The 23,655-nt window shown below is 31.5% G+C and overlaps 1 protein-coding gene across 1 annotated transcript in view; it reads right to left on the bottom strand.

The window, feature by feature from the left end:
* The window catches only part of dysf (neuronal PAS domain protein dysfusion), a 286,927-nt gene that overhangs the window by 37,784 nt on the left and 225,488 nt on the right, over positions 1 to 23,655 (bottom strand). Inside the window, exons 4-5 of the mRNA XM_085815098.1 lie at positions 17,373 to 17,462; positions 4,336 to 4,521 (exon numbers count right to left, since the gene is read on the bottom strand). Coding sequence (XP_085671224.1) covers positions 4,336 to 4,521; positions 17,373 to 17,462 — 276 coding nt within the window. The remainder of the gene's footprint in view (positions 1 to 4,335; positions 4,522 to 17,372; positions 17,463 to 23,655) is intronic.

Below are 23,655 nucleotides of genomic sequence, written 5' to 3'. Positions count from 1 at the left end.
ATGTGATTAGATTCGAAAACAATACTGCATAAATATTTTGATTATAGTTTTATTATATATATTTTTTAGTGGAAACTTTCAACCTCATTTTTCAGGTTTCCGAGATATACCCTAACAACCCTTGTTATCATCTTTCAAAAATCTTAGCCATTAATAATATTTAGTCATAATTTTGAAGCTATGGAAGTAGATTTGTTTAACTTCGTCTTCTCAAAATTAAAATCTTGGATTTTTGAAAATATTTTCGCATTGGAAGTTAGTATCAATTAAAAGTTAGTTAAAACTTCAAATAGATGTATTTCCCTATGTACTGAGAAAAAATCTAACTACTACTCTAATTAAACTCATCTTCCTTTACATTTATAGGAGATGACAGAAAACGAAGGTTGAATTGGAAAAAATACCAAAGGCATTTTCCGGGTTGAGCTAAATCGGAATAAAAGCATAAAGGCTGTTTGAAGAAAATGTTGATTTCAGATATCACCTTTTTATATAGCGGGTGGTTCGATTCTCGGCAAATGGGCTAGTTGCGTGTGATTTTTCGTGAATTTCCCCATGTGCAACGTAAATATGGCTTCTTTCATGGCGTAATTGGAAGCATATTCGGCTCGCAGTTGGAACATTCGGCGTTCGATTTCATTCGTTTGTTCCAATTCGTCTTCGCTGAATTTTCATCTTTCCTGTTTTGAAACATTTAGTAGACAGTACAATATTTGCGACCGAGCGGTAAAATCCCTGAATACTGACAGTTCGAAAGGGGCTCAAATGTCGACGAACTGCATTTACATGGGCATTTTCCTGCTATTCCCCGTGTATAATGCGGATTTGAGTCAGTTTTCCTTAGAACTTTAAATTATTTCAATATGGCAAAGCTCACGATGGCTATCTGCCTAACAGGAGGAATGTCTTCGTGGAGGACTTTCTAAGGGATCGTTTGTATTCACGTATGCTGCTGCCGATCCTTTGCAGGTACTGAAAAATAGCAATTTAATCAAGTTCTTTTCCTTTTCGTTATGCATCTTTGTTAATTATAAACTTTATCTATTATACACTGATGTTAATAATTGACGATGTCGGCACTATGCAATGTCGGTAACGTACTTCGGAAAATTTTGTACAAATGGCAACTGTTTACTCTTTCTTCTTATCCTTTTACTTCTTATTGCATCATTTAGCGTAAGCACTAAGAATTTTCTTTTAACTTATTATCCACTTATATTTGGTGTGTGTATGTGTGTGGCAAATCATATACAAATAACTACTGTCGGTCGTATGTCGGTATCCAGTCTACACAGTATGACGGTATGTCATGTCTCATCCTGTGAAATGTCGATTCTACGCAGAGATGGTTTTATGCAGTGTTGATCGTACGAAATGTGGATCCTCTGAAATGTCGATTCTTTGCAGTGTTGATCAAGTGCAATGCCGATTCTACGCAATGTCGATGCTATGTAGTGTCGATTATACACTGTGTCGATCACGTGCTCTGTCGATTCTGCGTACTGTCGATCCTGTGCAGTGTAGATTCTGTGAATGTGAGCGTAATAATTATTTTAATCCGAATAACTTTTGCATAATGGAAATATCGATATTATACTCACAAGTGAAAAGGAATATTGATATGCAAAAGAATTCCAAAGCTTCCGGCACGGCGTGCCGGAAGCTTTGGAAGGTCTTGATGTTGTTACGATATCGGCTGCACACAGTCTTCGACGAGTTCTTCGTTTCCTAATGAACAGAAAATAGCCGCTGGTGAGAGAACGAAAGAGGAGGCGGGAAACCGTAAGAGGGGAGTTGCTTTGATATCAAAATTTGCTCGGGTCGCCCCACCCCCTGAACCCGCGAGAGGTCACGAGGTCGAGAGATGGGCTCGTAAATCAATAAATACGAGGATCCTGTTGGGGGTCAAGCCTCGGGGGCACTCCCACGCCACCTGGGATGACCCTCAGTTAGGATTTTTCCAATGCTCCGCGTTTTCTTGGGTGCTGATTGAGTGCGATACGGGTCTGGGAAAGTTATTACATAACTTTTCTGTGCTGGAATTTATTGTCTGTTTATTTGTTCTTTTGATTGCTGACTTGATGATGTTTCAGTTAAAATTTAATATTCTCGTTTCCCTCTTCCCTGCTTCTTAAGAAGAAAGAATTCCAAATGAGAGAAAGCTGTGGAATATTTCGTTAGTATGACGGGGAGAATAATAGGAAGCGGGTAATAATAACTGACGATAGAGAATGACTTGTATTTAATTTCTAGACAGAGAAAACTCTCCGCAAGAGGGTAATAAATATAGTTAAAAGTCTCCGCAAGAGTGTAATAAATATGGTTAAATGTGGTCTCGTATTTTTCAGTTTTCCCAAAAAATAAAATGACTCTTCTTGAGAAAAAAGAATTTGTAGACAATGCCTATATGCATTTGAGTTTATTGTGGCACAGCATGTCTTCATAACCGTGTCCTGCCATAAAAGTGCCCGAACTTTTATGTAAGTCAGACATAGTACGGAAAGACAAACTTTCATGAGGAAACAGCAATATAAGTATGCTAACACCTTTGGGAAATCATTTTCTAACTCTAAAAAACAGTCTTCAGAAAGATGTCTGCACCACCGATGGATGGGTTTCGTAAAATTGGTGCGGGAAGCCTGAAAAGGTTCCAGCACCCTTTTCACGCTATCCGTCTTTTCCCAATGCGCAACGATTCCACGGCATAAAGTTTTCAGCATCACTAGGAAGTTCGGTATCGTGAGGAAAATATCCGTCTTGATCCGTCCTGATCAGGATTGCCCGGCCATCTATGCAAAGGTTAGCCCTAGCTAGGAATCGTCAACATGCACAAACATGTTGGTACCTGACTCAAGTTAGCAATTGCTCGCCAAGACACAGGAGCGGTCTGTCATAAAGTTACAAATGTGCTGGCATCCACATGAACACTCATCAAGGCTGCGGAGTTCTTAATCTTGAAGAGCCGTTGTCTGTTCCATAAAGTTGCCGGCACTTTTGCAATATTCTATGAAATCATTCATGTGGCGGGACATGAAAAATGCATTGCTTTTGTGCAAGGGAGCAACGAATTAGATCCAATAATTCTGAATTCGCGACGAGCTAATGACATCATGGTTAAGTCTTTGAGTTCAATACGGTTCCCATTAGTTTATGGGCCTACCAGCGGCCGAGCGGTAAAATCGCTGAACACTGGTAGTTCGGTCTGAGGTTCGAATCCCGCAAACGGGCTGGCTGCATGGGCGTTTTCGTGGTTTTCCCCATGTGTACCGTGTATACGAGCCAGTTTCCCTTAGAAAGTCCTCCACGAAGGCATCCCTCCCCTTAGGCAGATAGCCCTAGTGTGCTTTGCCGTATTCTCAATACACCACACCACCACCCATTAGTTTATCTTCTGATTCTTTTTAGGATGCAATTAAATCTTTTTCTTCTTTTTCTTTGAGTTTACCGTTTTTTGATGCACGAATTCTACAATTATGATTAACATTTCATTTTTTTTAACCGTCGGTATCAGGTAATAAATCAGCATCACACGCACCTGCTCCTCGGGAAATTTCGCTAGTGCTCGCTAATGCTCGCTAATGCTAATGCTCGGCTAATGCTATCTGTCCCAGGTTGACATCTTTAAGCCAGGAAACCACTTGCAAATAGGGTTTTAATTTGCAATCTGATTAGTAAAGTAAATGAAAATTATACGTGCATTTCACTGACCAAATGAGAAATATTACATTATAGTGACTACAGCTTTACAAAGGTTACTTTTTTAAAAAAAGGCTGGATATGGATACAAGTAACTTTTTAGTGCGGCCAATTAAATTATACACTTTTTTTCACTTCATTTAAACTTATTTCTTCGAAATGTTTTAAATTAACTAATCGATCCCTCGAGGCGGACTGATAATGACATCAAAACCTGCAAATTTCAAAAGTGAATATCCCAGTCAATTTTGTTTTACGGGAGTCAAACTTCTTAGTGTTTTAGTGTTTTATTTTCTTGTAACCAGTATAAAACTTTTCCAGATTTAGTATAGGAACTAGGAGATCGCATTAAAAGTTAAATCTTTGTTATTTGTCGAAAAAAAAATTTTTTTTCCAAGTTTACATTGCCAAAGCAGGAAAAATTTTTTCATTTAATATACTTCTGTAATTGGAAGAACGTATACGACTACAAACTATGATTACGAAATAAAGCCCTGGTAAAGAGGTTTTTAAGCCAGTTAAGGGAGTAGGTATATAGTTGTATATACATATATAGTGGTACTTGCGATAAAAAGGAAAGAGAGATGCATAACTAAGATGTTATAGTTTCAGCAAAAATTCGAATAAACAAGTACATACCTTCTGATCGCCGAACCTCATTTGCCTTCTGGCGTTCCGGGAAACGTTCATCCGACAAAGGAACATTCGACTATCGTTCATGAGGTTCAGCGGATTGGAGCTGCGCATCAGCTCCGTCTGTATGGCCTGGTGGTCTTGCTTCTCGATGATATCGTAGACACTGTCGCCGTGGATTAGCAGATCCTCCTGCAATATAAGAATAATCGTTACATGCAAATACCTCTCTTACTTTCTGTAAAACAAGAGCAAAATCTGGTATAATAGTAAGTTTTGGGCATTAATTTTCAGTTGTCTTAAAGAGAAATGTCTGCCGATTGTCCAGTGGCTACAACCGTGAAAGAATGGTAATTCACACCAGTTTCTGTTGCAACTGTGCCCATCAGTGTTCAAATTCTAGCGATTGTTTTTTTTTTTTTTTTTCCCTATGTGTAAACTGAATGTGGGCCGATTTCCCTTAGAAAGTTCTTTATGAAGTCCTTCAATTTCTTAGACAGATTGCTCTTTTGTATTTTGTCTTAAATCAATTCATCTGATATAATCTATAACCAACTATTAAATGAACAAGTTCCATGGGATGCAAATGAATGGAGACGAACATTTTTTGATAAATCCTCCACGATAGCATTTCATCCTTTTAAGCGTATTATCCAAGTATGTTTAGTTGTAATTAAAAATTCAAATTCAAACCTCAACGAAAATAGTGTTAACCTCTTAAAGAGCACATTCCAATTAACTCTAGTGAACGATACTAGAAATATGGACAGTCTAATTTACTCGAGAAGGCGTTATATGCAGAAGTATGCGCTCTCGAGTTAACTCCAGCAGCTCTGCATTTTATGTCACCATAATTACACATGGGCAGCGAATAATAATTTTAAGAAAGTCGAGATTGTAGAATAGAAAATTGTACTATTTCCCTGTTTTACAAAAATTTTTAATAATTTCCAAACGTGCATTGTGATTATTTGCATGCACCCATTGACAAATGTCATATTTCCTTTTCCCTAGATTTTCAGCCCCAGCTTCTGAAAGTTTTTAAAATATTCGTAAAAATTTCCGCTTCCCCGAGGCATTCAGAGAACGAATTCCTCTAAATCAGGAATCTCTAACTTGTTAATACTTTAGAGCACACTGTAATATGTTACTAACGGGAAGGCGGGCACTTGTGCATTTTCAGAGTTAATGTCTGGGCTGACATAGTTAATAATACACATAACATACAAAAAAGTATTCCAAAAATATAATATTAAGATATAAAAAATTACTGATAATATTTTTATAATTCTTTGTAAAAAATATAATTTTGAAATTAATCATGATATTCGCAATTGTATTTCATTGGCCGTTGCTTCATATTTAAAAGGATATGATGATGTTCCTTTTGGTAAGCAGTCATCGAGATCCTCATCTATAAGTCGAAATCTGTACTTTCATTTTATGACATTCATTAATGATTCACACAAGTATGTTAAACCAAAAAACGATTTTGTCGTGTACGATGCTTTTTTCTATTTTGCTTTATAGAAGTAGATGTTGAATGTTGTTGTCTATCTCTCCATTTGATGTTTTGATATTATTTTCTATTCTAGCAACTTTGCATTTTCAAGAATGGAAATTTGTTTCTGTCAGCTATTTTCAAGAAGTCCTCAAGTTATACACTGTATTTTAGGACAATGCTATTTTGAAGATACAAAATTTTTAGCTCCATTTCTTCCGTTCTTGCTTGAATAAGCTCTGCAACGCATGCAGTTACTTCGATTACATTTACTCAGTAAGTAAAAGGATTGATGAAAAACGTAACCATCGACCCGATAATATTAAACTGTTAAAATAGTTTTCGAGCTGGTCTTGAAGTAATTGAAAGTTGATTACAAATAAGAACAAGTGAGACTTCGCCTATCGTTTTTTCCTATTTGGGAAATGCCAAATGACTTCATCTGCAGATGAGACATCCACAAAACTAGTTCAGCTTTAAATGACCTAACAGACCCTATCATCAAAGCTATATGTTTATCTTTTTCCTGCAGCTCCAAATTTAAATAATTAAACTCATCAATGACGTCTGTGATGAAACCTAAATCAGCCAGCTAGTAAAAGTCCGTTCGTTTTTTTTTTTGTTTTTTTTAGTGATTTTTGGTATTGAGATAATTTTTTATGTCTTCAGTAAAGTTTACAAATCTTGCAAGAGCCAATGTACTTCAATATGCAGAATAAGATAATAATTTTCAGGATTTTCTTACAGGGTCTTAAAAAGGCGGTATTCCAAAGGGCTGCTCCAATAAAGATTAATTTTTGTAATTATTTTCATAGCATTCCTGGAGAGCAATATTCTACCACGCAGAGCTTTCTGGAAGAGAATACAGTGATACTAGTAGATAGAAAACACGGGTTCACCGACACGCGGTGTGGGGTGTGGGCGTGGCCAACGACGTCACACAGAGGGCGGGACCAAAGGCAACGTCATCACACCAGGAGGCGTGGATCCGAGTGGAGTTGAGTTGTTTTTAGATTGCTGATTGAGTTGTAGACCTCCTGCTTTTCATTTAAAGTTAGTTTTTTTTTTAAATTGGCAACGGGAAATATTTTCTGCATCTTAATTTTGATGATATAGCGATGCTGCCCTCTATTAATGAAAAAGTGAATTATATGTTTTAGAAATATATTTTTTAAGTCTGGTGTTAAAATTATTCAATGCGCGACTCTGAAAACAATGTAAAAGAAACAAATATAAAGAAAAGACTTTCCTTTAATGAAACTACAAGATAATTTTTTTTTATTACTCAATTTTATTCTGATACTTTTATTCTTTCTAGTTTTCCATGAAACTTTAACTTATTTCTCAGGTTTTCTGTTCATAATAACATATTTATTTACTGTCATATTTTTTTAATACTTAACGTTTCTAATTTGTAATATTTTATTTAATTTCCACATACTATTTTTTTTTCATACCTTTCATACCATTTCAGCATACCCTGATTTTTAACTTATATATTATATTTCACAAACGTTCCCGCACATGCTGTTTATTTGTTACACTACTTAATTTTAGATGCAATTTCACACTTTTTTTAACGTTATAATGTTCAATATATTCTGAATTTTAACTTCATTTACTTTTTTTAAACCATTCTAGTATTCTATACACACTTTAACTTAGTGGTTTGAAATTCTATTTAAAAAGACACGTTTATTTTTCGTGATCTTGGTTCATTTACTAAATTTTCTACAGAATTTCTAATTTCTTTCACGTGTTTAACAATATCTTCCTTACATTACCGAATATTTTTTAAAAAAACTTAAGTCTATAACTGCTAATTGCTTTTCTTACGTTCATGATTTCCCTTCTGTGTTTATATTTCTTAATTCTAGTTTAACTTATTTATTATAATGTTTTTATTTCTGTCTCATCATTCGTAATTCCAACATTTTATCCCTTTTTATTCATTTTAACGATATGGATTGTTTTCATTTACTCCATATTCAAATATTTCCTTACAATTTTTAAAATACTTGTTTTATTCTCCGATCATAATAGATCATCTACAGGTTTTACTCAGAAATTTCCATTCACAACTTTACAGTTTAATACCATTTATATCTAAATGTATTTCTTTCTCATATAGTTTTATGGTCTTCAAAGTTTCTAACATCATGTTTAGTTTTAAATCCCGATTACCTTTAAGTGTGTTGATAATTTTCATTTCTAATTTTACAACCACGTTTAGTGTTTCATCCACACATACCAAAATATTTCTTACATCTTCTGGTATTTAGTCTATGTCATATTTCAGTACTTCAAGTGAATTTACACTGCTCACACTATTATTTTTTCATGTTTTAGAGACACTGACTATATTAATTTTACTATTTTTCATACACTAATTGCATCTATGTCAGCACTCATGATAAAGTAGCAATTGTTTTGCATCACATACATAAAGAAATTCTTAAAACCAACTTTTTCAATATCGTATTCAAATTACTGTTTTCCAGATGGGAATTACCAGTATTCTTTGGTTTTACTCTGTTACATCTTTTTAAATTTTAACATCTTACTTTTAATTCCAACATACATCTTTCGAACAGTTTTTTCTTTTAATAATAGCCTTACCTTATTTGTTCAAATTAATTCTTTAATTCACCTTCTTTACTACCTTTCAATACCTTCATAATTCACTATGCAAACGCAATGTCTTTCACTGACATTCTGTTTAATAATACTACAAGTTTCCTTAATTGACAAAAAGCGAATCATTTCTCAGTTCAAAATAGAACTACTATATTTCGCACAAACATTACCTTCATCCATTCAAGACACCCCTTAACCTGTAACTGACGTAGCGATAGGAAAGGAGACTCTTATCATATGCTCTTTCGACATTTGAAGTTTCTAGAACTTCTTTGACAAGTATATCAATACCATCAGAAAATATACTTAACATTTTTACCCAGTTTAAAGGCAACATACTATTATAAGAATGGTTTTAGTTAAATTTATAAGACAAATAAACACATTTTATGCTAAATAGGCATAAACATTTAGATTCAGAATATTTCTTTTTAATCCGATGTAAGACTTGAATTTCATTTATGATACGGATTGTCTCTTGATTTTTTTTGTTTACCTTACACTAATAGAAAATTTTTATTTTACAAGTTCAGCTTTTAACGAAATAGAAATAAAAACTACGATACACCTGGTGTTTTTAAGAAAAGGAACTTTGATATAATTCTGGAAATGTAAATGCTTTTAGAGTTTTTTTCTTTCAATAACGTTGATTTTCATTACTTTACTAACTTCAATAATTCTCTTATTAGCTAATATGAATGAAAGAAGATTTTCAAAAATGTGACACAGTATAATTCTTACGAACATACGTACCTTTACCAGCATACAGATATTACCGATTGAAATGAAGAAAGATACAGATATTTTACTCCAATCTACATTAAATTAAAAAAAAATATTTAAACTTTCATACATTCCAAAGAATAAAAGAAAACTCAATAGATATTGTCATGTTTGTATATATGAGATAAAAGTTTTATGAATGGTATTTAAAGTAATGCTTAGAACTTCATAAAAGCGAACATTCACTATGTTAATACACATATCATCAGTTATTTACATAATTCAATGTAATATTAATCATTACATGTACTATATGCATATATATTTAAAGTTTAATTGTCTTACAATTGAATAATTAACTATTGAGAGAAAGAGGTTCATATCTTACACTATTTAATTCACATGGAACAAATTTTTCCATCAACCACATTGAACCGCGTTTATTAAATTCGCCAAAGCTCTTTTATTTCTGCATTTTCACACTCACGACACATTTTAAATGTAACTATTGATTACCATTTCAAACACCGATATCATAACTCAGTGTAAAACTACATCATAACTCATTTTTTCCCTACTAACTACAATTTTATATATTCAAGAAGTACATCTAAGACATGATCATTTTCTATGTTCTAGCAAATCGATTCAATTGCGAACATACTATTAAGACTTGCGATTTTAGAAGACTTGCATGTATTAACGATGTCAACGTTTCTTCGTTTTTATAAGATTCACATCAAATCATGTCGCATTCGAATGTGGTGTAAGAGATCACTTTTTCTTTTAAACACTTGTAAACAATGGATGCAATTTATAAGAAGAGAAGTATCATGCTGTTTCAAAACATCATCATCAGCATATTTCTGTTTCTTTTGACACCGGCAACAATTAAAAAATAATGTTTCGTGAGATATTCTTTAAATTCTGTTTTACTTGAAAAAATGTCCGAACATTCAATACGATGTAAAGATTCATATTGTTTTAAATTCTTATGCTCACTAAATATTTTTTATCATGATTTACTCTTAAAAGTAACTTTATAAGTTTTCATATCCTTTTTACATGAAAAGAACTTGTGATTATTCACTACAAAATTCTAAGACGAGAAGCTTCGCGACTTTTCAAACTATAAACTTAAATTTCTTAGGACATACACTACATCTGATGTTTCTTTCATGAGATTTCAAATATCTCTTCAGATACTCGTATTCAAGAAACCTCGCAAATATATCACATAAGTTCAGCGAATAATCGCTTCATAAACTCTTAATGCTATTATGCTTTTCAACACGAGTGAATCACTTGAAGCATATACTGCACTGTAAACATACAATACTTAAAAAAATTGTTATAAAAAATAAAAATACATTCATTTCAGCAAGAAGCTTTTCTATTTAAATACATTTATTTATTTCCAAAGAACAAGTTTCTGTATTATACATAAAATATACTTAGAATTTTCTTTCATTAGTTAATATCAAATTAACAACAATATCCATTTACTGATATTTGATATACATGTTTGCTTTAAAATTAAAACTAAAATTTCAATATATTTCTATTAAAAAAAACATAAGGAAAAAAAAATACTCATAACATCAACCAAAGACAGAAATTTAAATAGAATAGCTGTACTTATATTAGTGCATTTTTATAATCTTCATAACATTTCGATTCAAAAAACCTATTACAAAATAAATGAAACATTTTTTTCTGCCTTAAAGAATCTCTTATATTTTTAAAATTAATACATAAAAATATATCTTCCCCAATATATTTAATTCTATCCTCAACACTTATTATAATGCAATCATGTCTTGTTTGTGAAGGATGATTTACAATACAACCTTCGCATTTAAATAGTTTTGTAATCACTGAATTTAATTAAGTTTTGATAGAGTTTATGAGTTCTTTAAAAAGTTCATCATCATCACTTACCATATCCGAACAATTGTTTTTACATTTGATTTGCAACGGTAAAATAATTTCAAAAATACTTTTATATAAAGTATTAGATACATCAGGAATAATTTCTTTCAATTTTTTTAAAATATCACAGTTTACTTTTAGGTATGTAGGTTTCAGTTTAAAAGAATTTTCATCTTGTTTAAAAACTTGTTGAAAAATACACTCACCTTCTTTGTTGAAAACTGCCAACTCATTATTGCAAATGATGCTGGCAGTCGTATAGACAAGGTTAAATTCATATATTTTTGAGGAAAATTCTTGCCATGTTGCAGAAGTTATAACAACACCGCGTGTAGTAGGGTATAATATTTTATTTTGTTCCACACATTCACGTAGATGAATGTTCATTCTGTTTTCAAACTGATTTATGGACACAAAATATCCCCAACCAAGAGTCCACTGTGCAATCAACTTCGAACTTTCTTTTTTCTGTTCTCGATTATTCGGCATGAAGATATTTTCAGGAACAGACTTCATATAGTGGGCAAACCAGTCATCCTCTGGAAGTTCATCCTCATTATCTTCCAAGCGTCGTTTTTTAATTTTCGAAATTTTTATGTTTCGGAATGTGATACTAATTCTAGGATCTTTAACGTCAGGTTGAGAGGGTATTCCGTGCATCCAAAATTGATTCGTTGGGGTAGTTGAGTATAGAATTAAATATATTGGTGAAGATATATTTTTATGTATTAATTTTGAAAATATAAGAGGTTCTTTAAGGCAGAAAAAAAATGTTTCATTTATTTTGTAATAGGTTTTTTGAATCGAAATGTTATGAAGATTATAAAAATGCACTAATATAAGTACAGCTATTCTATTTAAATTTCTGTCTTTGGTTGATGTTATGAGTATTTTTTTTTTCCTTATGTTTTTTTTTAATAGAAATATATTGAAATTTTAGTTTTAATTTTAAAGCAAACATGTATATCAAATATCAGTAAATGGATATTGTTGTTAATTTGATATTAACTAATGAAAGAAAATTCTAAGTATATTTTATGTATAATACAGAAACTTGTTCTTTGGAAATAAATAAATGTATTTAAATAGAAAAGCTTCTTGCTGAAATGAATGTATTTTTATTTTTTATAACAATTTTTTTAAGTATTGTATGTTTACAGTGCAGTATATGCTTCAAGTGATTCACTCGTGTTGAAAAGCATAATAGCATTAAGAGTTTATGAAGCGATTATTCGCTGAACTTATGTGATATATTTGCGAGGTTTCTTGAATACGAGTATCTGAAGAGATATTTGAAATCTCATGAAAGAAACATCAGATGTAGTGTATGTCCTAAGAAATTTAAGTTTATAGTTTGAAAAGTCGCGAAGCTTCTCGTCTTAGAATTTTGTAGTGAATAATCACAAGTTCTTTTCATGTAAAAAGGATATGAAAACTTATAAAGTTACTTTTAAGAGTAAATCATGATAAAAAATATTTAGTGAGCATAAGAATTTAAAACAATATGAATCTTTACATCGTATTGAATGTTCGGACATTTTTTCAAGTAAAACAGAATTTAAAGAATATCTCACGAAACATTATTTTTTAATTGTTGCCGGTGTCAAAAGAAACAGAAATATGCTGATGATGATGTTTTGAAACAGCATGATACTTCTCTTCTTATAAATTGCATCCATTGTTTACAAGTGTTTAAAAGAAAAAGTGATCTCTTACACCACATTCGAATGCGACATGATTTGATGTGAATCTTATAAAAACGAAGAAACGTTGACATCGTTAATACATGCAAGTCTTCTAAAATCGCAAGTCTTAATAGTATGTTCGCAATTGAATCGATTTGCTAGAACATAGAAAATGATCATGTCTTAGATGTACTTCTTGAATATATAAAATTGTAGTTAGTAGGGAAAAAATGAGTTATGATGTAGTTTTACACTGAGTTATGATATCGGTGTTTGAAATGGTAATCAATAGTTACATTTAAAATGTGTCGTGAGTGTGAAAATGCAGAAATAAAAGAGCTTTGGCGAATTTAATAAACGCGGTTCAATGTGGTTGATGGAAAAATTTGTTCCATGTGAATTAAATAGTGTAAGATATGAACCTCTTTCTCTCAATAGTTAATTATTCAATTGTAAGACAATTAAACTTTAAATATATATGCATATAGTACATGTAATGATTAATATTACATTGAATTATGTAAATAACTGATGATATGTGTATTAACATAGTGAATGTTCGCTTTTATGAAGTTCTAAGCATTACTTTAAATACCATTCATAAAACTTTTATCTCATATATACAAACATGACAATATCTATTGAGTTTTCTTTTATTCTTTGGAATGTATGAAAGTTTAAATATTTTTTTAATTTAATGTAGATTGGAGTAAAATATCTGTATCTTTCTTCATTTCAATCGGTAATATCTGTATGCTGGTAAAGGTACGTATGTTCGTAAGAATTATACTGTGTCACATTTTTGAAAATCTTCTTTCATTCATATTAGCTAATAAGAGAATTATTGAAGTTAGTAAAGTAATGAAAATCAACGTTATTGAAAGAAAAAAACTCTAAAAGCATTTACATTTCCAGAATTATATCAAAGTTCCTTTTCTTAAAAACACCAGGTGTATCGTAGTTTTTATTTCTATTTCGTTAAAAGCTGAACTTGTAAAATAAAAATTTTCTATTAGTGTAAGGTAAACAAAAAATTTAAGAGACAATCCGTATCATAAATGAAATTCAAGTCTTACGTCGGATTAAAAAGAAATATTCTGAATCTAAATGTTTATGCCTATTTAGCATAAAATGTGTTTATTTGTCTTATAAATTTAACTAAAACCATTCTTATAATAGTATGTTGCCTTTAAACTGGGTAAAAATGTTAAGTATATTTTCTGATGGTATTGATATACTTGTCAAAGAAGTTCTAGAAACTTCAAATGTCGAAAGAGCATATGATAAGAGTCTCCTTTCCTATCGCTACGTCAGTTACAGGTTAAGGGGTGTCTTGAATGGATGAAGGTAATGTTTGTGCGAAATATAGTAGTTCTATTTTGAACTGAGAAATGATTCGCTTTTTGTCAATTAAGGAAACTTGTAGTATTATTAAACAGAATGTCAGTGAAAGACATTGCGTTTGCATAGTGAATTATGAAGGTATTGAAAGGTAGTAAAGAAGGTGAATTAAAGAATTAATTTGAACAAATAAGGTAAGGCTATTATTAAAAGAAAAAACTGTTCGAAACATGTATGTTAGAATTAAAAGTAAGATGTTAAAATTTAAAAAGATGTAACAGAGTAAAACCAAAGAATACTGGTAATTCCCATCTGGAAAACAGTAATTTGAATACGATATTGAAAAAGTTGGTTTTAAGAATTTCTTTATGTATGTGATGCAAAACAATTGCTACTTTATCATGAGTGCTGACATAGATGCAATTAGTGTATGAAAAATAGTAAAATTAATATAGTCAGTGTCTCTAAAACATGAAAAAATAATAGTGTGAGCAGTGTAAATTCACTTGAAGTACTGAAATATGACATAGACTAAATACCAGAAGATGTAAGAAATATTTTGGTATGTGTGGATGAAACACTAAACGTGGTTGTAAAATTAGAAATGAAAATTATCAACACACATAAAGGTAATAGGGATTTAAAACTAAACATGATGTTAGAAACTTTGAAGATCGTAAAACTATATGAGAAAGAAATGCATTTAGATATAAATGGTATTAAACTGTAAAGTTGTGAATGGAAATTTCTGAGTAAAACCTGTAGATGATCTATTATGATCGGAGAATAAAACAAGTATTTTAAAAATTGTAAGGAAATATTTGAATATGGAGTAAATGAAAACAATCCATATCGTTAAAATGAATAAAAAGGGATAAAATGTTGGAATTACGAATGATGAGACAGAAATAAAAACATTATAATAAATAAGTTAAACTAGAATTAAGAAATATAAACACAGAAGGGAAATCATGAACGTAAGAAACGCAATTAACAGTTATAGACTTAAGTTTTTTTAAAAAAATATTCGGTAATATAAGGAAGATATTGTTAAACATGTAAAAGAAATTAGAAATTCTGTAGAAAATTTAGTAAAAGAACTAAGATCACGAAAAATAAACGTTTCTTTTTAAATAGAATTTCAAACCACTAAGTTAAAGTGTGTATAGAATACTAGAATGGTTTAAAAAAAGTAAATGAAGTTAAAATTCAGAATATATTGAACATTATAACGTTAAAAAAAGTGTGAAATTGCATCTAAAATTAAGTAGTGTAACAAATAAACAGCATGTGCGGGAACGTTTGTGAAATATAATATATAAGTTAAAAATCAGGGTATGCTGAAATGGTATGAAAGGTATGAAAAAAAAATAGTATGTGGAAATTAAATAAAATATTACAAATTAGAAACGTTAAGTATTAAAAAAATATGACAGTAAATAAATATGTTATTATGAACAGAAAACCTGAGAAATAAGTTAAAGTTTCATGGAAAACTAGAAAGAATAAAAGTATCAGAATAAAATTGAGTAATAAAAAAAAATTATCTTGTAGTTTCATTAAAGGAAAGTCTTTTCTTTATATTTGTTTCTTTTACATTGTTTTCAGAGTCGCGCATTGAATAATTTTAACACCAGACTTAAAAAATATATTTCTAACACATATAATTCACTTTTTCATTAATAGAGGGCAGCATCGCTATATCATCAAAATTAAGATGCAGAAAATATTTCCCGTTGCCAATTTAAAAAAAAAACTAACTTTAAATGAAAAGCAGGAGGTCTACAACTCAATCAGCAATCTAAAAAACAACTCAACTCCACTCGAAACCACGCCTCCTGGTGTGATGACGTTGCCTTTGGTCCCGCCCTCTGTGTGACGTCGTTGGCCACGCCCACACCCCACACCGCGTGTCGGTGAACCCGTGTTTTCTATCTACTGATACTGCATTGGAAATGCATTATCTTTTTTACAGAGGGTAATATATAGATTAAAATTACCAATGTCTGATGTCTCTTGTCAGTGGTTACGCCGAACAGTTTGTGCATATCTATCTACTTTGCATATGCTGTGAATATATTGAGGATAACCACACCTCTTGTTTGTCCTTTGATAGGTAATATTTTCCGTAGATCTTCTTTTACAGTAAAGTTACTAAATACCATTCTTATTATAACTGCTAACTGTGCAGCGTCTGATGTACCTGTGTACTCCTGAATACTGCAGTCAGAACTTGTCACGTATTTTCAATTCACACTTTAACGAAGTGTGTGTGTCTTTTGAAATGGCATCGGACACCGTATTGCTTATGTAGTCTCAGATTTATTAGAAAATTTTCTTAAAATAAGGAACCAGTTAAAAATGCTTCTTTTAACAATTCATCGTCCTGGAAAGGCATTTTACTTCCTTGTACGATGTAAAGAAAGTACTGTAATTGTGAAAAATTTCGAGTATGTTATTTCAAAAAAAAAATATCTATTTAGACCGCTCTCGAATCCACCTTTTTGCCTGACATCTGTACGAACAGAAAGAGTAAAGAACTATTTTTTCTAAGACGGATTATAAAATGGATTCAGAAGGGAATTTTTTTTAAATGCCTGTATGTATATATGTATGTATGTATCTCGCATAACTTAAAAACGATTAGTCTCAGCACTCTGAAATTTTGTATGGGAGTGCTATAACATGCAGTTGTGAACCTCCTATTTTTGTTGCAATCGGCCGCACAAACATATATATATATATATGTATGTACATTTTTCTTTCTCTCTCTCTTTCTATATATATATGAATATATTGTAAGTTTTCATGTATTTTTGCCTTCCTGATGTGAGAACTGAACTGATTGAATGAGAAATATATCTCTATTGAAATTCGAGGAAATGAATTTAAATGAAGTGCAGTAAAAAATATAATTTAATAGGCCATACATGAAAAATGCTCCACGAAGGCATCCGTCCAACGGAAAATAGAAATATTATCTTTTAATTAAAGTCATTCAGCCTATTAGCCTTCATTGAATTTTTAAATTTTTTTATTCCTTTCCTAAGTTCCATTTTTTCCCGAAACTTACCCTCCTTCGTTTCTTAAAATTTTCTTACTAATTCAAAAATTTTAAGATTAAAGAAAATTACAAACTCTAATAGTAACTGTTATGGTAGAATATGTTGAGAGCATCTTGAATCGTGAAAGAACTCTTTAATTATAAAATTAAAAGAACTTACCATGGAGTGTCCCAGATATTCTGCCGCGTTATCTGATATGTACAAAAGTTTTCCGTTCTGGGTCATCATCATGAGGAAACCGCTCAAAGCCTAGACAGAGGGGATAAAAGAAAGTATAAAATTAGAATCTTCATTAAAATAAAGCCATCCACTTTCATTTATCTCTTCTCTTATTATTAAGCAATGAAGAATCTGCATGTTTCTTGCATAATGGAAAAATACTCAATTTTGAATACACGTAATCCACTACTCGAACAAGAGCACCTCTCAGCCAAAATTCTAATTTTCGGGTTCGTTTTTGATTTATTTCATATTTAATTTAATGAGTTTTTGGTTAAATAAACTCGGTGATTTAAAAGCGAATAGTGGCAGCACTATTCAGAGTAAAATATTTGTAACTCCGGTGCTTCATACTGTTGCCATTCGGCGAAATGTAAGATATTTATCTTTCAATTTTTATAATATCCAGCTTTCAGTTCAGTAATAAAAGCAACCAAGACAGCTAATAACTACTACCCTTAGGTCATATTTACATTATGAATCACCCTGGGGCGTTTTAAATCGCGAGCATGATATATATATATCATAATCATAACTGTTATATTTTCATTATTAATTAAGGAAGATTTTTTAAGAAATTTCTCGGCTAGCTTATAGTACATACTTCTACAGCATTTAAATCTTCATGTATTTTATTGTTACGAATATACAAAGGTGAATTGCATATTTGTCGAAGAACATTATTTTGGACAACATGTAATTCCTTTCTATTAGTGCGGCTTCAATATGATCAGGCAGGGTACAGGCATGACATAACATGGAACGCTAAAGGGCTTCATAGATAAGCAGTTCGTTGTCTACAGAAAGAACTCTGTTTCTAACAATTAGGTGTATGCTCTGGAAACGCCTGAATAATTGATTAATATCAACCAACGAATTCGGCTGTTCAAAAGACACGTGGTCACTGCAGAAATAAAATACTAAATACTTTCATTTTCCATTGCGCCTGAGTGTTGTCATTCTGTGAAGCGTTAATACTTTACTTTCAAATTTATTGTATCTGATTCTGATTAACAAACTAAGCGGTTCGAAAGCAATAAATGTGTTTCTTAAGAACAATTTTTTCTACTTTTTAATTAAAATGATGTGAATAATAATGAAATTAAATCATATTAGAAATATTAAATATCTTTATGAAATGACATTTTAAAACCATTTACACTTTTTTTCTTCACTTGTTTGTACGAAGTATTGTAACGAAGTATCGTAATCGCGAAAAAAATTTCGGGAATAATTTTTCAACAGAAATATCTATTTTGACCGTTCCCGAATTCTTTTGGACAGTTTTTTTTCTTGACATTTAGCGTACGGGTAGAATAAAGAAATCTTTATTTCAAAATGAATTCAAAATGCATTTTTTCATGGTGTCTGTACCTGAGTATAAACGTATGTTTCCCGAATAAACCAAAACAAATTAGCCGTAGAACCATGAATTTTGTACATGGCTCTGTTATAATATGTATCTTCTTTTTTATCGTAATCGGCAGTATCAGAAATATATATATATTGTTTCCCTTGACGAGTCAACTGATATACGGTCAATGACAATAGCTACCTTTTCAATACTTTAATTTTAATTATTTAGAATTTTTACGGTTCAAAATATATTAATAAATAATATTTAATTATTTAGAATTTTTACGGTTCAAAATATTATTTCTTTACAGTTAAAAAAAAATTTAATTACAGTAGAAATTTAAATAACTTATACTTCAAATACTGACTAAAATTTATTCTAATAATTCTTCGCTTTGATTAAATTTAATTAAAAATCATTCAGCCTAATAATATATATATATATATATATATATATTATACGATAATACGGTATATAGTATATATATATATATATATATATATATATATATATACTATATACCGTATTATCGTATATTCCGGCGTATAATGCGCACCGGTGTATAGCGCTCACGTTTACTTTCAAACTGCATTTATTAATTTTTAGGTATATTCGCCGTATAACCTTTTTCTTTAGGAAGAAACCTGAAAGATAAGTGAGTATATGATGCTTTTATTTTTCGAAATCATTCATTCGAAGACACAGGCTTTCGGACAATGGTATACTGTAATGAAAAGCGATAAGGGGAATAACACGTGTGCACTGGTAAAATACTTGAGGGAGTAAATAATTTTGCAAAGAGAGTGGGTTGTATTCAGTGCAAGTAGACACCAGAATATTATTCCAAGTTTTTGAGAAAAGATGGATAGAATTTGGGGTAAAAATGCCTTTCCGACACGAAAGAATTCGTAAAATTAAGAGTCAAATGATTCCTCTTTCTATAGATGTTTTCTCTTTCATTTGAAGCCGTGATTTTTAAATAGACATCGAAGGGTTTAATAAAACACATTTGCTTTATTTGAAATACAGTGGATTTGGTGTTCCTTTTAGCATTATATATGGTTCCTGCCAAACTAAACAACACAGTGCTGGTTTCAAATACAAAGCCATTTAATTTGCAAAAGAAAATGAAAATCGTACTGTAGTAAGAGTGCTTGGTTGTTGGTGAAAGATGGAGTGGATTATGATTATTTATTTATGGATCAGAGTGACAATGATGGTGAAGATGAAACAGAATTAGATGATGTGCCTGAAGATATTACGTTATAGATAAGCATGACGTCATGTTATCCGATAATGAAAATTTCGCGGCTCATAATATATGTCACTTCTTTTAAATAAACAGCATTTAGGTTACATGTAAAAATCTAGTTTTGTACACTGATTTTTTCCTTATTTCTAATCTATCATTTTTATATCCTGTTTATATACCACGCACCTGTAAATTTCGAATTGATGTTTTGTACTAAAAATGTGGGTTATACGCCGGAATATACGGTATATATATATATCGATGATTTCACCAACTTCGCGTAATATAAGTCGGATTGCCTTTGACACGAAATTTAATTTTCTTTTCACCTTTTTTCTTTCCCTTTGAAATTGATTATATATATCTATAAAAACATAAAGTAAGAAATTTATAGCTAATGTTCCACAAAGACGAAATTTTGAAATTTATAATTAATAATTTACTGTTATTATTATTAAAATTGTATTTATTATTAAAAAATTGTTTTGTAAATATATATATATAAATATACATATATGTTTGTATGTGTGCCCGCCTCCTTACTCGGCTTAAAAGTTCTTAAACGGCTTTTGTTAAAAAAAAAAAAAAAAAAAAAAAAAAAAAAAAAAAAAAAAAATTCCGACAAACAACGAAGTCTAATTTTTCCTGTTCCTATACCTATATTTGGGAAAGTTTTTTAAATAAAAATACAAGACATCTGACTCCCATACGAGAAAAACTGACCGGGATCTTGAATTTCACAATTTGCAATTTTTTATGTCATTTTCAATTTCCCTCGACGAACAGCTTAATTAAGTTAGAATAATTCGAGGAAATACGTTTAAATGACGTGCAGGAAAAAGAATGTATGTAATTTAATAGTCGGCTAATCTTTTTGTATTATGTGAGATACATAGATATGTAGGTACGTACAGAATTCACGGAAATGTAATGTTCGAATCCATTTTACAATCCGTTTTGGAAAAAAGAGTCCCTTATTCTATCCATACGTACAGACATCGCGCAAAGAAATAGTTAAAATGGATTCGGGAATGGTCAAAATGGATATATTCGTTGAAATAATTCCCGATACAATACTTCCTTACTTCGCAGAAGGAAGTAAAAAGGTAAAGAACTACCGAACTGAATGGTGTTTCTACTAAAAAGCGGTAAATCTGCCTGCGGCTGTTTCTCCAAAGAAGATAATCGAATTCGTTTATCGAAGAAAACGTTTAATCTATAAAAGCCCTCCGGCTATTTCCCACGAAACCTCTCTGTTTACTGCTCCATGATCAAAGCGATACGTCAGACACATCCTCCAATATATATTAAAAGTGCTGCCCCAAAATTTTACGATTTACACTCCGGCGTTGAGCGAGGGGTCGGCTTGTCACCCAAAGCGCGGTGAGCAGAAGAAATAATCTCTAACCGCGTCTAAGAAAATTGACAGCCTCAGGCTGTTGTTTGGATCATTACATGGAAAATTGCGATTCATTTTATTTATTTATTTTCCTGTTAGTTACTGTCACTCTTGAAATATGGCCTAAGCCCGTTGTCATTAACACGATCATCTTTTAACTACGGTCTTAAGAACTTCTTATGGAATAGCTTCATGTCGTTAAGATTATGCATTAAATTCGGACAGCTTTCTAAGTATTTTTAATAATAAGTTTCTTTTACTTTTATACACCGTGTTCACAAAAGAAATCCTTTTTCGGCCTTTATTTTCGCAAACGTTGCTGTAAATATATGCTTCCAATTACAAAAATGTTTCAAATAGCGCAAAGGTTCATGTTTTGGTATTTTTAAATTTAAAGGCGTCAGTTCCATAAAAATTACGAAATTTAAATTTTGATACATTCCTGGGCTCCTTGTGACCAAAATTTTGTAGTTTGGAAGGCTCCACGAGTGACACAGCAGTTAAGACCTCTATCTAGGTTCGATTCCCAGGCGAAGGGGCTGGTTAAATAGTTAGTTTTCACGGTTTTCCAATGCGGAACGTGAATCCGTTAGAAAGTCATCAAGGTTTAGCTCATAATTATGAAATGTGAATTTTTCTTTTTCATTTGATACTGACACAAATTCTAACTATGTGTAATTTCTTTATATCCCATATTTGCAAACAAGTAAATATGTACATTATAAGCAACCTTTATTACGCATTACTTTTCTACTTGACGGCGAAGCAGCGGTTCTCAACCTTTTGACTAACGCGTGCCATCTAAACAAAAATTGAAAAACCTTTTGTACACCACTACAAAGTACTACTACCATAGCTTACGAGTGTTAAAGAAAAACCTCAATCAGGATGTTGAGGTTTTAATTTTTGAATTTAACAGTTAAAAATACTTTGATTCTCGCGTACCAACCATTTTTCTCTTTCGTACCACCGTTTGAGAACCCCTAGCCTACTGTAAATCAACTGTTGACTCTTTATTTTGTCGGCGAAAGTTCTAGACCCAAATTTACCTTACAGCGTCCCCCTCCTCCAGTGTCTTCCCACCAGCTATAATGAAAGATTAAAAATAAAAAAGATAAAATGGCACGAGTTTTGATTTTCTCGTCCAAAATACCCTTAGAAGTGAGAAAAAAGCCTAAAATGGTACGATTTTGTTGTCACTCCCAGAAAGCCTAAATCAGGAAAGTTCGATATAGGATATCATGTTTTTAATATACATAGCCCTCCACCCGAAATTATGCACCTCGATGCTCGAAAATTGAATTTCGAATACATTTTCGATTTATTTCTTATTTTGTATGAATTTAACAAATTTTTGATGCACAAACTTAGCGATTTCAAAGCGAGCAGTGACAATTTTATTCGAAACAAAATATATATAATTTTTTTTAGAGTTCCAGTCTCTTGCCATTCGGCAAAATGAAAAATATTTTGGTTTTCTGTTTTAATCAGTAAACTCGGCTATTTAAAAGCAACTACTCGAAATAAAATATTTTTATATTCCACGTCCCAGCGTGCTGCCCAGCTCACCGTCAAAGCGTAAGATATTGAACGTACGAATTTGATCGGTCTGTTATCGAGTTACAAGCCAAGCGATTTCAAAGCAATAAACGCAGTTCAAGAATATTTTTTTCTACGTTTTCATCCGACTCATTTAAATAAAAATGTCTTTAAGCCCAGAGCTGTATCATTAAAAATTAGTACTTTTATGAAATGGCATTACTTTACTTTTGGACTCCATAAAATTATTTTATATTTTTTTGTATTATGATCAACTATTCTAGGCACTGGCCACGGAAGCGGCTAGTTAAAATAAAAACAAAGAATTCAGGTTTGCATTCACACGCACGTATGTGCTTTTTCTTTATATACCACTTTCCTCGCGGACAATACAAAACACGATTACGTTTCTTTCCGACCAATTTAAAATTTATAAAACAACGAAACAAACTGGAGAATATTCGAAGTTGGGAAACCGACCATTCCGCCAGCGGCATAAAGTTTTTAACAACAAGTATAATTGCATTACATGCGCTGAGCAGTCAAAACATATTACCAGATTTATGCTTCCCAAATAACCATTCGCTTTGTAGAAAGCTGGAAGTCAACACGTGAAACACAATGCGGTCGTAATTCACGTCGCATCTTTCCATCAAAAGCACCGCTTTGTCAAAGA

This window comes from Stegodyphus dumicola, chromosome 4 (assembly GCF_044657685.1).
Source record: "Stegodyphus dumicola isolate Sdum_Otavi_A_Nest chromosome 4, ASM4465768v1".
NCBI classification, from domain to species: Eukaryota; Metazoa; Arthropoda; class Arachnida; order Araneae; family Eresidae; genus Stegodyphus; species Stegodyphus dumicola.
Note: the sequence above shows the minus strand (reverse complement) of the source record. Positions and strands in the feature narration are given on the sequence as shown.